Source organism: Lemur catta, chromosome 11 (genome assembly GCF_020740605.2).
Source record: "Lemur catta isolate mLemCat1 chromosome 11, mLemCat1.pri, whole genome shotgun sequence".
Taxonomy (NCBI): domain Eukaryota; kingdom Metazoa; phylum Chordata; class Mammalia; order Primates; family Lemuridae; genus Lemur; species Lemur catta.
The window spans coordinates 45,690,279-45,706,875 of record NC_059138.1 but is presented as its reverse complement, the minus strand read 5'-3'; the positions used below and the strand labels follow the sequence as shown (position 1 = coordinate 45,706,875).

Sequence of the window (16,597 nt, the reverse complement as noted above, 5' to 3'; positions counted from 1 at the left end):
CCAGCAATTCAAATTGTTTTCTCTTTATTCTGCAGAACAATTTAGATAAGCCCAAGCATCTATTTTCAAAGTATCTGAACTCCAATCCATCACCAGGCTTGGAAGAACTGAGCACCCCTCTAGCTGATGTGATTTCAACTCCTGTAGAAGTTAATGTGACTATTGACAGGTTTTATTGGACATATATAAAAAGCACTGTTATATAAGGTACAGTATACCACATTAACTTTGTAAAAGCCCACAAAAATTTTTGATCCTCTGGCCCTAAGTCTTTTACCCAGGGATCTGTAAACCTGGAATCTAGCCATCATCTTGAGTAGGAATTTAAGAGTGTCACCTGCAGCAGTTTCCCAAATAAATACACTGGTGTCCCTCAGAAAAATTCTCATGAGTAAGTTTTCCATTTTTGATATAACCTTACATTTGGGTAGTGTTACAGAGTTTAAAGATCCTCTTCACATATATTTTCTTATTTGGCCCATTCATGAAACAAACATGTAAGAATTCAAGATAATTGGGCTCTTTTCCACTTTATAGTTTAGAAGGGTGGTATTTGGAAATTCTGGACAAATAAGTCAAGCTGAATAGTAATGGCAAAAGTCACAAAAAGAGTAAAAAATACTTTGAAAGATTATTCATAATCAGAACATGCAAAAACTAGGATATCAGTTATATAGTTTAACTACACCTCTCAAAACTTAATGACTTAAAATAGCAACTTTTTCTTTTCATTGTTCTCATTATTATTACTTGTCATGATTCCTCAGGTTGATGGCGGAGTTCTTTCACTGGTCTCACCTGGTTCACTAATGTGACTGTAGCCAGCAGGTAACTCAGCTGGGCTTCAAGGGGCACCACTGGAGCCTCAGCTGATATGGCTAGAAGCTGGGGCAGCTGGGTTCTTATCTCCACATGTCTCACCTCATTGGGCTGTTTCAGAGCATGAAGGTCTTGGGGTACAGAGAGGGCCAAACTGGAAAGCTAGCCTGGGAAGCTATGAAGCCATGTGATGTTTTCAATCCCATACATCCTTTTGGTAAAAACAAAAAAGAAAAAACAAAAAAACCAAGACAGGGGTTCAGTTCCAGTCAAGAGGTGAGGAAATAGACTCTACCTCTTGATGGGAAGTATGACAATCCCAGTATAAAGGGCAGGAGACATGGGGAAGTGTGATTCATCGGGGACCAGTATTGTAACGATCTACCACTCTGATAATACATTTCATGGTTTACAAGTGCACTGACATCTTTTTCTCATTTAATTGTCACAACAACCCCGAAAAGGAGTAGCATTATTTCCTCAATTTTTACAGTTAAGGAAATTTTTTCAGATCAGTTTCAAGATCTGAAAATGTCAATGACTTACAAATCCAAATACCTATCAGATGGCATATCTAGGATTTAAAATCAGACATTGTGAACCAAAAAATCATGAAGAATAAGATATGTACACCTGTACCCACTTCCAAAGAGTAGATTCTAAGTTCTGAAGTTCCATTATAATATGGGTGAATAAATAATGCTGAACTTGGATAACTTATATAACTTATAACCTCATGAATTATTATTATTTTTTAATTTACAAAGTATTATAAAGTGATAAAGAAACTAATTTTATTACTTAATATTTTATATATCATATGTCTACAGGAACACATTTTAAATGCAAGTGACTTTTTCTTTTATTTAAATTACAGATTTACTTTGGAATAAATATAAAAGAAAAGAAATTGCCTGATGTTTCAGATGTCATAATTCAAATATAAATTTATCAAACTTTTCTCTAAAACATTTGTCATGTTTTTTCCCTCAAAACTGGGAAGCCAGTTCATAATCAATTGTAATCTCACTTGAATTTCCTCCACTCTCGTTGTAAATCCCACTTTAAAGTAGAGCTAACTAAAATGGCTGAGAGCAGCAATTCAGAAGCAACTCAACCACAATAATAAATGAATTATTGGACCTTAAGCCACTGCAGGTTCTTGTTCCACTAAATGAACACAATCCTCTCTCATTTTCTATTAGAGAAGGATTATTAAAAATGACCTGCATATGCACCTATATAAAATAATAAGCCATATTATCTATATTTATAAAAACATGAATATATACATATACAAAAATGCATATAATTTTAAACTCAGAGAAAATAAAAATAGTTCGAATTTTATCACTCATCACATCACATAAAAACAGTTATGGTGTATACCACCCCATTTTTTTCCTGCTGCTGCTTAAAAGTAAGAAGGCATTTGTCACAAAAGATCTTAGCATTTTGGTTCCCTAACATAACAGATTGCATTACTTTTGTTGTCATTTAAAAATGATTATTGGTGTTTTTATACCATTAAAAAATATAAATTCATTTGGAAAATAAAAAATTATAAAAAATTTAAAAGAAAATGTAAGATTACCTATAGTCTTGTCATTATATATAGGCTTTGTTTGTTAGTTTATTTGCTTGATTGTATCCTGGTGGTTTTTCAATGCATTTTGGTGGTTTAATTTTTATTTCATTGGCATATTTATGTTTATATAACTTTATCAAAATTTACTTCCTATGTTTTCAAATATATACTTTGTGAAATTTTCCTATGTTATAATGACCTCTTCAAAAGCATTATTTTAAATAAATACTTTCATAAAGTACTGTCACATACTTGTACCAGAGTTTACTTCTCCATTCTTCTATACTGAGACAGTAATGACTGTTTGAACTTATTGTTATTTTAAATAATACTGTAGTGAATATCTTTTTCACAAAATCATTTGGTAACTCAAAGGATTTCTTTAGAACTGATTTCCAGAAGTGTGTCACATACTATGCATCTTTTTAAGGTTCTTGATACCTATTGCCAAATTATTTTTCAGAAAGCCTGAATCAATTTACACTCTCAAATTTAGTTTAAGAAAAATCCTATTTTATAAAACACTCACTGGCATTATTATGACAATGTTTTTAATAGGGATATAATGAGTATTTATAAATAGTCCAATATTTAGATTAATGCTTGCTTTGATCAATATGTGATATTATTTTTAGTTAAATAAGCTAAAGTATTTGAAGATTTTAAAAATTGTAGATATTTAAAAACTAGTGAACTACTTATTTTTCTATATTTAAAGACCATTTTAACTTCAATTTTTGCAAAGTCTTTAATTTATTTGAGTACTGCACCACACACAAGATTGTCTTTTGATTTTATCCTGGGTTGAATGTTATCTGCAAGGAGATGGAAAGACTGGACTATCTCATGCCAAGGAATCACTAGCTAATCATGTTTAGTCATTAACAATCATATTTATACTGGTCCTTATCTACAAAAATAGAAACTACCTGGGAAAGTGAGAAAGGACTAAATGAAAGGAAAAGATTTGTTTTATTGTAGTTCTGGTGTCATTTTAGAAAGACATAATAGTATGTAACAGTAGAAGTTTTCAGAAATCTATTCATGACCAGCCTAAGTGAATTAGATCTGAACTATCAGCCTGTTAAATCTAAATTCAAATAAATGGATCAGTAGAGTAAGTATATAATGAACACAGAGCAAAAAAGATTTTGAACATAGCACCATTAGTTCATTTGTAGAATAAAACTAATTAAGATATTTTTCTGGCTCAACAAAGAGAAACTGCATAAAGTTAGCTCCAGCATTTGGCTCCTCATCCTTATACCTTAGATTTCTGAGAATTCATACATATGCAATGCATTTGGACTCCGCCCTGGTGTTTCTCTGTATCAAGAATACCTCCTTAAGCCTAGAGGATTAAAAAAAAAAAACATTCAAAACTGAGTTATAAAGGTCCCAAAGGCAAAGTCATATTAAAAAGGTAACAACCAAAATATTTTCCAAGTGCCGTCATCAGATATGTTTTCACAGTCCAATTATTCTTCCCGTCATATATCCTATTTTCCTGTTTTCTGATGATGCTTTCTCCTGGGGGGAGAGGAAAGAAAGAGAAGATGAATGCACATGTTTGCACAATGGGCTATTAATATTCCCATCTTGCAAATTATTACTTTTTGTTTAGTCTATCAACATTACTTTGCATTTTATCACTTCTTTTTTTCTCTTTACTTCACAGGCTCCTTTCCATTTACAATGGAAGAAAGTATGGAATTAACAATATAATTTTCTAAGCTTAATCATTATTCTGGGGTTGTAGTTTGTAAAGGGATACATCTTATCAATTTTTGAAGCTTGTGGTTTATGGCTGTGAATACATCAAATATATTTTATTCTTGCAAAACTGGAGCATATTATGAGAAAATAGCATATGGATAATTTCCTTTTTCCTCACATCCGTCTAAGAATGTTACTGATTCCCAGAGCAGCCTGGGTCATCAAGCAGCTACCCATTTTGTCAGAGAAGGCATTACGATCCAGGATCGTGTACCTAATTATGTACTTCTTTGAAGCAAACTCGCTTCTAGGAGGTATGACCATATTGTACTGGTCTCACAATGATTTGTTTATATAAGTGAGAGCGTTCTCTATTTGTATATATGACTCTTTGCAGTTGTGACTTTGGAAGTCACATCTCAGTATGTTATGAGACAAAGTTTATGCAACATTTTTGTAGGAATTCAACCAGTAATGCAACATCATCTGATAACTAGCCATCTTTAAATGTAGTAAATGTAGTCACAAATTTTTATCACTATGCCACTTTTTAGTTTCAATACAACTGGATGGTAAAATATCAAACTGTATAATGATTATTACAAAAACTTGGAAACTTACTTTCTGAACACCTTTTTCATTTCCATCTATTTATTCATTCCTAATTGTTAGCGTTTTACTTTCTTTAACCTAAACAGTTGAGACATTAAGTCCACATTGTGAGGAAAGGTTAAGTAGCAAAACTGGGGTTGCAGAGTCAGTACTGAACTACAATAGTCCCTTCTAAGAAATGTAATTGCAAGAAAAGTGTATATGTGTGTGTGTTGGGGGGGGTGAAGTTAGTGGGGAGTGGGTCTGAAAAAGTTGTTATTAGTTGTATCTCTGTTGCGAGCCAGCTGTATGGCTGTTAATTTACCTTTTTGGGTTCTTCTGTGTACAGTAGTAAAATAGATAAAATGAGGGGGAATGAAATCATGTTTTCAATTTTTCAGACTACTATAGCATTTTAATATTTTACAACCTGGATTTTACTATAGTACCCCAGGTCCACAATTTCCCAAAACCTTTACTTTTGCGTAGTCCCTTCAGGGAACACAAGTTATAAGCATTCGCTTACTGATGTTTTATCATTTTAATTAGTTTTAATCTAATTGTTCTGTGAACGTTCTAAATGAAAAGGGCCATTCTTAGCTCCTTCTGGGAAATTTGCCTTAAAGCTATCAGGGGTCTCCCCTAAGACTCTTCAGTTACTTGAACCCTTTCCTAGGATCTTTTAAAAACCCTCCCTTAAAAAAAAAAAAAATCGAAACTACAAATCCCAGGAGCCAAAGCTGGGAAGACTCTTCCCCTGCCAGCCTTTCCCCGCCCCCCTTGAATCTAGTAAGCTAAAACTCCAGTTGAGGCATCCTGAAATGTGCCTGAAAGAAACAATGGCTGTCTTGCCCCTCTTTTTAGCTGTGCTGTCACTGGGCTCCTTTAAATCGCAGCCGGGAGCGAGGAGGCAGACAGGGCGACGCAGAGCGGGGCGGGCGCGGCACGCGGGCATCACCTGTTCCGGGAGGCGCGTGCGCACTGAGAGGGCGCGGACGGGAGGCGGGGCGCGGTGGGCGGGGCGGACGGCGCCCGGCTGGCGCCGCTCAGATCTGCTTCTCCTCGGCGCCGGGCGCTGAGGCGGCGGCCGGGAGGCGTCTTCTGCAAAGGTTGCCTGGCGCTGTCCAACATGGAGGAAGCCCCGGCCGCGGGCGTCCCCTGCGAGCGGGACTAACTCCCGCCTGGCGTTCCGGGCAGCGGTGCCCGGTCCCGAGCCCAGGGACTCGGCCGCCTGCACGCGCCGCGGGGGACCCCGGCTCGGGTCGCTCCTCTGGCCGCGGGGCTTCTCGACCGGGACGCGGCGCCGGGAGGGAGCGCGGTGGCCCCGAGTCTCCCTGAGCCATGGGCAACGAGGCGAGCTTGGAAGGGGAAGGGCTCCCCGAAGGGCTGGCGGCGGCGGCGGCAGCCGGAGGAGGGGCTGGCGGGGCGGGGAGCCCCTCGCACACCGTGATCCCGGCCGGCATGGAGGCGGATCTGAGCCGGCTGAGTGAGGAAGAGAGGAGACAGATCGCCGCTGTCATGTCAAGGGCGCAGGGGCTGCCCAAGGGAAGCGTTCCCCCGGCCGCTGCGGAGTCGCCTTCCATGCACAGGCACGCACAGCATGACATATATGTCCAGGCATATATGTACGGCTTCCCGTGCACGTATGTGCCAGCACGGCGGTACATATATGTCGCCTCCGTTCATTTTATTCTCCACTATGGGGTGGCGATAAAGAGATCAGAAGCCTTTTGATGGGCGGAATAAAAACGATGCATTGTAGAGTTTCTGGTGGGATAGTCAAGGGTTACGTTCTTGGAACTGTGATTTTAGGTTGTGATTTTTGGCCTTTTGGAACCTTTTCCCTCTGGGATGGCGTGGAGAGACGCCCTCCAGTGTTTTACTAATCTGCAAGTCTTCCATTAATTCAAAACGGACGTGTTGGGAAATGCATAGAGCCTGGTGTTTACCTGTCTCTGTTTAAACCTTCTCCTCGGGCATGTCGGGTTCTTTTTCTCTGTGAGTGATAGCTAAATATTTCTGTAACAATACCTGTGATCCCGCTGGAGGTGATTTGTCCTCCCCACCCCACCTCCAGAGGAGGACAGAAGCTGTTTAGGTAGAAAGAATAGAATGAATACACCTTTTATATTCAATGAGGAACCCCAAAATATGTTGTGCCATTAAACAGATGGTTTGGTCACAGCAGAGCAGGTGCTGTACGTGTATTTCTGAATTAGCATATGCTATTTTTTAAACCACTGCTCTTTTTTATGCAAAAGTGGTTTTCAGTTTATGGAAGAACATTGAATTTCTATTACCTTAAAATTAATTTTCAATACATCCTTTTAAAAACAAATCAGTGACAACTTGCACAGACAATTATAAGAGGTAATCTGTAATATTAACGTAGTCATTTCCTTCTCTAACTCCATTTTCCTTCATCCCAATAAATTACTTGTTTTCTAATTAGAGTACTAAGAGGGTATAATCATTGTGCCTGCCCTGCCTTTATTGTTGTAAACAAACCTTTTAACTTTGCACCCTCCAGTAGAGAACAGTTGTCTGTCTGTGGTTCTGAAACCATTTCTGCTTTATGACAACAGAAGGGAAACCTGCAATTTTCATTTGAAATATTGGAACTATGAAAGACTTTGATATATAGGTGTACATTCTTATCCTCTACTTTATTAAAAAATCATTTTAACTACTTTACTATCACATAAGTATATGCATATAATTTTTTCAAATAATTATCAAATTTAATGAAGGAGAAATGTAAAATGTTTTATGGATAGTGGCAGTATTTTCGCATAAAATCTTAAATGCTTCAGATCTGTTAGTTAAAAAACTCTATTTATCTTGACAGGAAACTACGGCTACTAGTGAAAACCAGTCCCTTCATATATGTTGTTCTGTGTTTTAAAACTAGTATTATATTGGGCTATTTCTTTGGTAAAAGCCTTTCTTAATTCATTACCTTAAATAGTACAATTTATGATATGTACTATTTTTCTCTACTTGATGAAAACTTGAATTGGAAACAGATAGTATTCATTCACTAGATTTTCATAAGATAATAATAAGGTACAATTTGTTAGCCTTTTAGAAATGTATGCCAAATCTTTTATAATTTTCCCTGAGAGGCACAAGCAACAGGTCTAACATGCTAGTTACAAATACCAGTAAAAGTATGATCTTTGATTTCTAGATTTCCAACTTTTCTGTTTAGAGAGTGCTGAAAAATATTATTTCAGCCTATAAAACTGTTGCTTTATGCAGTATTTGTATCAAATAGTATAATTTTAAAGCTCTCCTTTGATAATTTTATTATGGTGGAATTCTTATTGATATGTAATCTGTGGCCTAAACAGTTCTTGGTGAAAGCTTCATCTAAACACTCAAAAAGAAACACTTTATGATTTTTGCAACTTGCTTATATATTACTGAAAGATTTCTATAAAAGGTATATCACTTTTGGAAGTTGATATTCCCATATATGATAACCAAAGATATGCTTGGTTTATCATGTAGACTTTTAGAGTTATGTTAATTTAAATGTATATAAGAAAGTATAAACCAAATTATTTAAAGTTTTAAGCATTTAAGAGGTATGAATTAAACATGGTGAGAATTTTTTTTTTTTAAATAAAGGTTGAGGCCCTGGGTTGGTATCCTATTGATTTTAAATAATTAATAGTAAATTACACATACTTCACAACTAATGTGCCTCAGGTTCCTTTCCTTTAAGTAAGGCTAATAACACCTGTCTTGACTTTCTTAGGGTCATTGTTAGGATCAATTAAAAATTAAAAGGAATGTTTTTATTTGATTTTTAATTTAAAGGAACCCTACAGATATAACAACTGGTAATATCAATGTCAGCAATGGATGACACTGCCATTGATGATGGCTACAGACAAGTTATATATTGAATTATACATTGTTAGGAGTTATTTAGTTGTATTGATATTCTTTTACATTTGGAAAAGTCAGTGTGATGGAGTGAAAATCACCTCCTTTCCTCCAACCAGGAATCAGGATACCAGATTTCTGTGACTGACTAGTTTTATGACCTTGAGTTAGTCTCTTTGCTTCTTTTGATCCCTGTATCCTGGGACTTAGAGAATAAATGAATAGATATTCATTTGTTTATATAAGTAATATATGAAAATGAATAGATATTCCCAGAGTTGCTTATATTTCTAATATTATAAAATTATATGTGACTCAGCACTGTCAAATATCATTGCCTGTTGTGTTACATTTAAAAAATATCTTATCACTCCAAATGCTTTTCTAGTCCTACAGTTGCATATATATTTACCTCATTTTAGCTAAAATATTTTTTTCTGTTAACCTATGAAAGAAAAATTCAGATCTGGGGATGAAAATAGAAAAATGAAGAGGGAGGTAGTATTAAACATGGGTAGTTACAAGCTAGAAGTCTAAGACAGGTTACAAATTAAATGCTCCTGGATTTTTGATTCATTATGGACCTAGGGAAGTGCAATTTTATTACTTTTTATATTCATTCTATTTACAGTTAGAGAAATATCATATAAGAAGGGCTTTACTGAAAAACTTTTCTGATTAGTAGAATATTTTATATGAATTCTGGCTGCATTGATTATTTTCTTTAGTACTCCTTTGGGCCTCCCAGCCTGGGTAGATGCCTCTACAACTGTTTTCCTTCCTAAAGCAGCAGGCTAAGACCAGGTTATAAAATGTGTATGGAATCTATACATTTATATTTCAGAAGGCCTCCAGAAGAATTTGAAGTGAATAGAATTCAAGTCAAGACACATTAATCTAGAGTAAAACAAAAACCTGATATATTCATTTCTTGGTTCTCTCATTGTTAATCATCCATTTATTCATTAATTCATCAAACATTAATGCTTATCTGCTAGTTACCAGCCTTGGTTCTAGTGATGCAAAGATGAATGAAATACATTTTCTCTCTGGGAGTTCACAGTCTAATAGTATACAAGGCACAGATTTCATTTTAGTCATTTTTTTTTAGTAGAAAAAATGTTATACTAAACAAAATTCACCAAAAGACCACAGTTAGCTAAGACACCTTTTTATTTTTGTTTGGTGTTAAGCCAGTATCTTCTCTAATGATCTTTCTATTTCACATTCCCAGATCCTTGTGTTTTACACTTATTTACATATTATAACTATAGCAACTAAAACTAAGTTTAAATTATGGGAATGTCCTTATGGCTGTATAGGTATTTTCTGAAAGGGGGATTCTATAATATAGTTCAATTTATATTTGTAGAAAGTACATGCAATTATAATTCCTGGTGCAAACAACTTGCTTTCACTTCTGGTGTTTATGATTATCAGGAATATTTGGTATTCATGAAGTTAATTTTTTGTTGTTTTGCACATATGTTAGATTAAGTAAAATAATATCACAAAACAATGATTAAAATAAATAGTATTTTCAAGAGAGGACAATTTAGTAAAATTAAGATCAGATTTTTTTGTACTCTGTTTAAAGTTAGATTTCTAAGACTCTTTGTAAGACAGATAGTTAAAATGTCTAAATAATTACTTATAGAATAGTCACATCTATAATGTAGTCCCTAAGTATGTAACCTTCAAGGGAATGGTATATTATCTTAATTAAATGTAGAACATTTCTAGAATAATATCAAGATCTGAGTAGTGTACATCTTTGAAAATAATCTATTTTTGATTATATACTGTGGCTCTTCTGCCTTCATATGGAAGGGAGCACATAGGAAGGCCTAAAAAGAAACATTCAAAATGATCTTTGCCAAATGGAAATATGTAGCAGTCCATCTTAAAAGATATCTTGGAACTTTTGGAATTATCAAGGGTAGTAATTTTAATTATGTTTAACTGAAGGCTTCAGAGACATGGTAAAATATACATTTTTTTGTTACCTTTTTCCTGGAGGAAATCACCAAAACTCAGAATTCTATTTATTAATCTTTTATCAGAAAATAACTTTCTGTATGTATTGCCATTTATAAATTATTTTCTTTCCTTCTGAGTCTTTGCTACTTAGAAGTAATGCTTCTTTGCTTCTATCTACTGTGCTTTACGTCTTGATCTGTACTCAAATTTCTACATTATTAGGAAAATTCTGAAAACATTAATATGAAGTATTGAATATGAAATATGAAATTTTTATCCTGGTCCATTATGAGATAGATTTGGCAGACCACATTAAAATCTCTAAAACTTTATTGTGATCATCTCATATTTTAGGTGCTATTGAATTATTCTTTCTTTATTCTTGTTTCTTTTAATTAAAGAGAAATATAACTTTTCCAAAATGAAAAAGCTACATGTATATCAAACAAAATACTTATGATCTGATTTTCTCCATAATTCTAATGCAGAATATTCTTTTAGTTGCAACTTTTATCAGTAACAAGTGGCTTATTTTAAAAATTGATCTATTCAATATGACTTTTGGCTAAATATATATATATATATAAAATAAGAAACACCTATTTTACCATAGTCATTTAAAATGGATCATGTTTCCAAAGCACATTTTACAAATACATCTTGCATATCTGTCTATGAATTAAGGGAAATCTTGAAAATTAATTACTTGTTATATTTTAATATTAATGTCAATAATAAGATTACTAATAATCTGTCAATGACGATAAATGATGTAGCAAACATTGTATAAGGAGATCATTATGTATTTTCTTCATCCAAGGAAAGTAATAGTACTTTTCAAAAGTGGGATCCCAACCAGCTTGTTACTTTTTGGATATCAGAATATATCTCAGGGTGCTTTAAGCATTTATTATTACTTTGCATAGAAATTTCACATGAAGAATTAGCTATTAAAAAATAATTAACACTGGTCTTCCACAAGAAGGCTGGAGTTGTTTCTCAAGAATGTCTAAGTAATTAAAGTAGACATTCTCATTCTGTAAAGTTTAATAAGGATATTTGATGAATATTATCTTTCTAGATAGAATAAAATTAAATTGATTATTTATTTTCTCAGCATCCCTGGAAAGGCATAATGTAACCTCCGTTATCAGAAACTTCCCTTATATCACATCCTAGGCCTGATTTAACTAATGTAAATTCTCAAAATGAAGTTAAAAAAAAAAGTTGCAGCAGCAAACTCAATTTTACTATGAATATTTTTACTTCTCAATGCTGCTACTCTTTGGGAGACTAACTTTCTTTGTAACTTTTGGTTAAAAAATGATATACCCTGTGAACATGTATGAATGGTAATATGACATTGCATTGATTTATTGGGGTTTTCATTTAAACCTATATTTTGTTAGATTTTAAGTATGGCAAGATTCTATCAAGTGTAAATGTAAATTATTGTTTTTATTATAAGTATTTTATAATATTTTATCTTAAGTTTTTGTCACCCATAACAAGTATTGTTTTTTCTTTTCTTCATCTCCTTGTGGAAAATCTCTATGCATCCAAGGAAAGAAACAAAAGCATTAAAAATTTTATGATCACTTATAGGATGCTACAAAAGTGGGTTCTAGTTATATTTATAATTTTGAGATATAAGAAAGCAGTAGCCAATAGCTTTTTAATATTACTTTTATTTGAAATAATTTCCATTATTTTCACTTTTTTTTTTTTCACTCTTCTAGGAAACAAGAGTTGGACAGTAGTCATACTCCAAAGCAACCTGGAAAACCACCGGACCCTGGACGTCCAGCTCAGCCTGGTCTCAGTAAAAGTAGAACTACAGACACTTTTAGGTTGGAGCAGAAATTGCCTGGGAGGAGTCCTTCCACTATTAGCTTGAAAGAATCAAAGTCCAGAACTGATTTTAAGGAAGAGCACAAGTCTAGTATGATGCCTGGCTTCCTTTCAGACGTTAACCCTTTAAGTGCTGTCTCCTCTGTTGTAAATAAATTCAACCCATTCGATTTGATATCAGACTCTGAGGCATCCCAGGAGGAAACCACCAAGAAACCAAAAGTAGTTCAGAAGGAACAAGGAAAACCTGAAGGAATCACAAAACCTCCATCACAACAATCATCACCCAAGCCAGCTCCTAAGCAGCCAGGACTTGTTAGAGATCCACTTCAGCAGGATGGCTCTCCCAAATCAGTATCTTCTCAGCAACCAGAAAAAATGAAATCACAACCTTCAGGTACAGGAAAGCCAATTCAGGGGCCTGTCCAAGCTCCTCAGACAGACCAGGTGAAATTGCCACTTCAACGAGATGCAACCAGGCCTCAGACTAAACAGTCAGACATAGTAAGAGGAGAATCAGTTAAACCCTCACTGCAAAGCCCATCCAAACCAGCTATTCAGCAAGCAAGTCCTGGAAAACCTCCAGCCCAGCAGCCTGGACCTGAAAAATCACAACCTGGGCCTGCAAAGCCCCCCGCTCAGCAGCCAGGGCTAGTGAAACCACTTGGTCAACAGCCAGGGACAGTGAAGCCCCCAGCCCAGCCTCCAGGAACAGCAAAGCCTCCAGCTCAGCCTCTTGGGTCTGCAAAGCCTCCAGCTCAGCAGACTGGGTCAGAGAAGCCTTCATCTCAGCAACCTGGGCCAAAGTCTCTATTTCAGCCTCCTGGGATTGGAAAGACTCCAACACAACAGCCAGGACCAGCAAAGCCCCCAGCACAGCAGCTGGGGGCACCAAAACCCCCAGCCCAACAACCTGGGCCACAGTCTCCAGCTAAGCCACCTGGGCCTACAAAGACTCCAGTCCAGCAGGCTGGGACAGCAAAGTCTCCAGCTCAGCATCCTGGGCCGGGAAAGACTCCAGCTCAACAGCCAGGCCCAGCAAAGCCTCCTGCCCAACAGCCTGGCCCAACAAAGACCCCTTCTCAACAGCCGGGCTCAGCAAAGCCCCCACCTCAACAGCCTGGCTCAGAGAAACCCTCAGCTCAACAGCCTATTCCAGCAAAACCCTTAGCTCAGCAATCTGCAAAACCAGTAAGCCAAATGGGAACTGAGAGACCTCTGCAGCCACCAACAACTTCTGCACCTAAAACACAGCCTCCATCACAAGGCCTCCCTAAAACCATCTGTCCTCTTTGCAATACCACTGAACTTCTTTTGCATGTTCCAGAAAAGGCCAATTTTAACACATGCACTGAGTGTCAAACCACTGTCTGTAGCCTCTGTGGTTTTAACCCCAATCCTCATTTAACCGAGGTGAGTGCATCTATTTACTGAGTCCATGCTTTTCTGCCATATCATTATCTTACACAAATGGTGCTTAGTTTATAATTTATGTGACAGGATGGCATTGTCTTTCTCTGGCTTCCTCCCCTCTTCCTTTTTTTCTTCTTTGCTAATTGTAAATTAGAATTATTAATTTTTTTTTGCATTTTCTTCAATAAGCAGCCCAAAATATTGCCACAGTTTCTGAAACAAATACAAATTGATTGAGAGATGCTGAGCACCTACTATTTCATTCTATGTGTGAGACCCACAGTATTTATTATTTAGCATACAGTGATATTACTTTAACTTTTAAATTGATGCTCCTACCTACCAAAGTTGTGGGACTCATAACTGGGATTATATTTGTGTTAGGAGAAAAGTGGACAGTGTTTTCCGAATTCTAACTACAATTTTAATATAAAATAGAATACATTTTTTTAATCTGCACATCCCCTTCCCCTGCTAGTGATTTGATGTATCCAATGAGAGCATGCTTTCCTTGTTAGTTGAGAGTCATTAATAACAGCATAGATCAGTTCCCAAATGAAAAGGTCGTTATAGCAAATTCAACATTTATGGGTGTCTTCTCAGAAGATCACAGTTTTTAATCTCCTCGGCTTATATCTGGGTAATCCTTGCTGACCCATCAAATCATAAAGAGACCAATAGTGACACAAATGAGTACAAGATTATTTACTCAGATTGAAGATAGAAAAGTAATTCTCAGTGAGTCAACTAACTTTATCAATATTATCTCAGTGCTTAACCCCTCGAATAAAATATTAATAGCATTTTAATATGTAAAGATTTGGGACATTTTAGGTGGAAGGGACAAAACAAACAAAACAATCAAAAACTCAGAAATTCCCTGGAGTTAGGGAATGAAACAGTGACGATGGGATAATATAAATAAAGAATAAAGAGGTTTAGGGTATAAGAGAATATAAGAAGTTCATTTTTAAAGGAGATCCAGTAACCTCTTCTCAATGAGAAGGTACAAAAATCATTTAGTCTGTCTAGAGGACAGCTGTTAGTGGTTTGTCTGGGCGTTACATCTGCAAGCAGCCCAGAGAGTAACTGACAGCAGGCAATGAAGGATTATGTGATCTCTCATCTCTGAGAGATGAGGCTTGTGCACTCTTCTTATAAATGACTATGTTGTGATAATAACAAGAATGATGATCCTAGGAAACTATTATGTTAATTTGGATACTAATCATGAAAAATTATGCAGATTTAAAATATGAAAACCTCTGGTTATTTTCTAAAGAATCTTTCACTTTTTAAATAAAAGTCATATTGAGTACTTTAACTTTGCAAATAAATAATTCTTTACTGATAAAATTGTAATTAGGCTGGGTGTGGTGGCTCACGCCTGTAATGCTAGCACTCTGGGAGGCAGAGGTGGGTGGATCATTTGAGCTCAGGAGTTTGAAACCAGCCTGAGCAAGAGCGAGACCCCATCTCTACTAAAAATAGAAAGAAATTAGCTGGACAACTAAAAATATATAGAAAAAATTAGCCAGACATGGTGGCGCATGCCTGTAGTCCCAGCCACTCGAGAGGCTGAGGCAGAAGGATTGCTTGAGCCCAGGAGTTGGAGATTGCTGTGAGCTAGGCTGATGCCACGGCACTCTAGCCTGGGCAACAGAGTAAGATTCTGTCTCAAAAAAAAAAAAAAAATTGTAATTAATAAGACCATGATGCATTTGAATTATGGAGGAAATCAGATTATAAGTAGTCTGTTTATATATATATATATATGTAGCTTTTAAAATTTTGGTAAAGATAATATTTCTGCCCATAGTATACTGTCTTCATAGGAATGTGAAGTAATAATGACTTCAAATGATAGATGATCATCTTATAAAATGTTTAGTTTTGTCATGTATTGGTGGCAATCTGTAAGGCAGAAATATGCAATTAGAAATTTAAGCCATATACATTATTTCTATACCCACTTTATGGTGATATTATTTGAGTACCTACAGTATGAAAGATACTTTGCTACATGTTTAATGGGATACAAAGGTAATGGAAACATAAATGTTGATCTTAACATGATTAAAATGTGCTAGATTAGATAATACATGCACAAGAAAATATAATACAGGCCTAGATGATAAGAGCTGTGACAGATATGAACAAATATCATGGACTTCTGAGTATTTTCAGTGGATTAAAGAAAACTGCATGGGGAAAATGGCATTTGAGCCGGGCATACAAAGGCTGTCCGGAAAGTATCCAGCCAGGCAACTGTTCTCATTATTAACAATGGCTGGATACTTTCTGGACAGCCTCCATATAAAGATAGGTACTATTTAAGTACATAGAGGATATGAAAGAGGGTAATGATTTGAGCCATGACTTAGAACCACAAAAGTGCAGTATGTGTTTAGGGAGTCAGGAATAAACATGTTAGCTAGAATAGCAGATAAGTAGGCAATGAGGTTGGAGATTTTGGCCTTCCATGTTTAGCAGGTACTGCTGAGCATTCTACTTTATGAAACTTATCATGATTAATGTAGTCATACATTTGCTCATTCATTTTATTAATTTGTGTCAGATCCCTACTTGTGGAGCATCATTGAGTGCTATGACAAAATCAAATATTTGTTAGATATGAAGTTTTCCCTCAACCAGAAATAAGGGAAATAAAAGTTGTATGTAAAAAAAGTCATCTATATTTATTTCTATGAAAAGTAAGTTTGTGTAGGACATTATATTTCACAT

At 35.8% G+C, this 16,597-nt stretch overlaps 1 protein-coding gene across 2 annotated transcripts in view; it reads left to right on the top strand.

Moving 5' to 3' along the window:
* Positions 1-6,055: 6,055 nt before the first annotated feature.
* Positions 6,056-16,597, top strand: part of PCLO (piccolo presynaptic cytomatrix protein) — a 348,144-nt gene continuing 337,602 nt past the window's right edge. For both annotated transcript variants that reach the window (XM_045564481.1, XM_045564480.1), the window contains exons 1-2: positions 6,056-6,303; positions 12,328-13,852. In XM_045564481.1, the coding sequence (XP_045420437.1) occupies positions 6,056-6,303; positions 12,328-13,852 (1,773 nt within the window). The remainder of the gene's footprint in view (positions 6,304-12,327; positions 13,853-16,597) is intronic.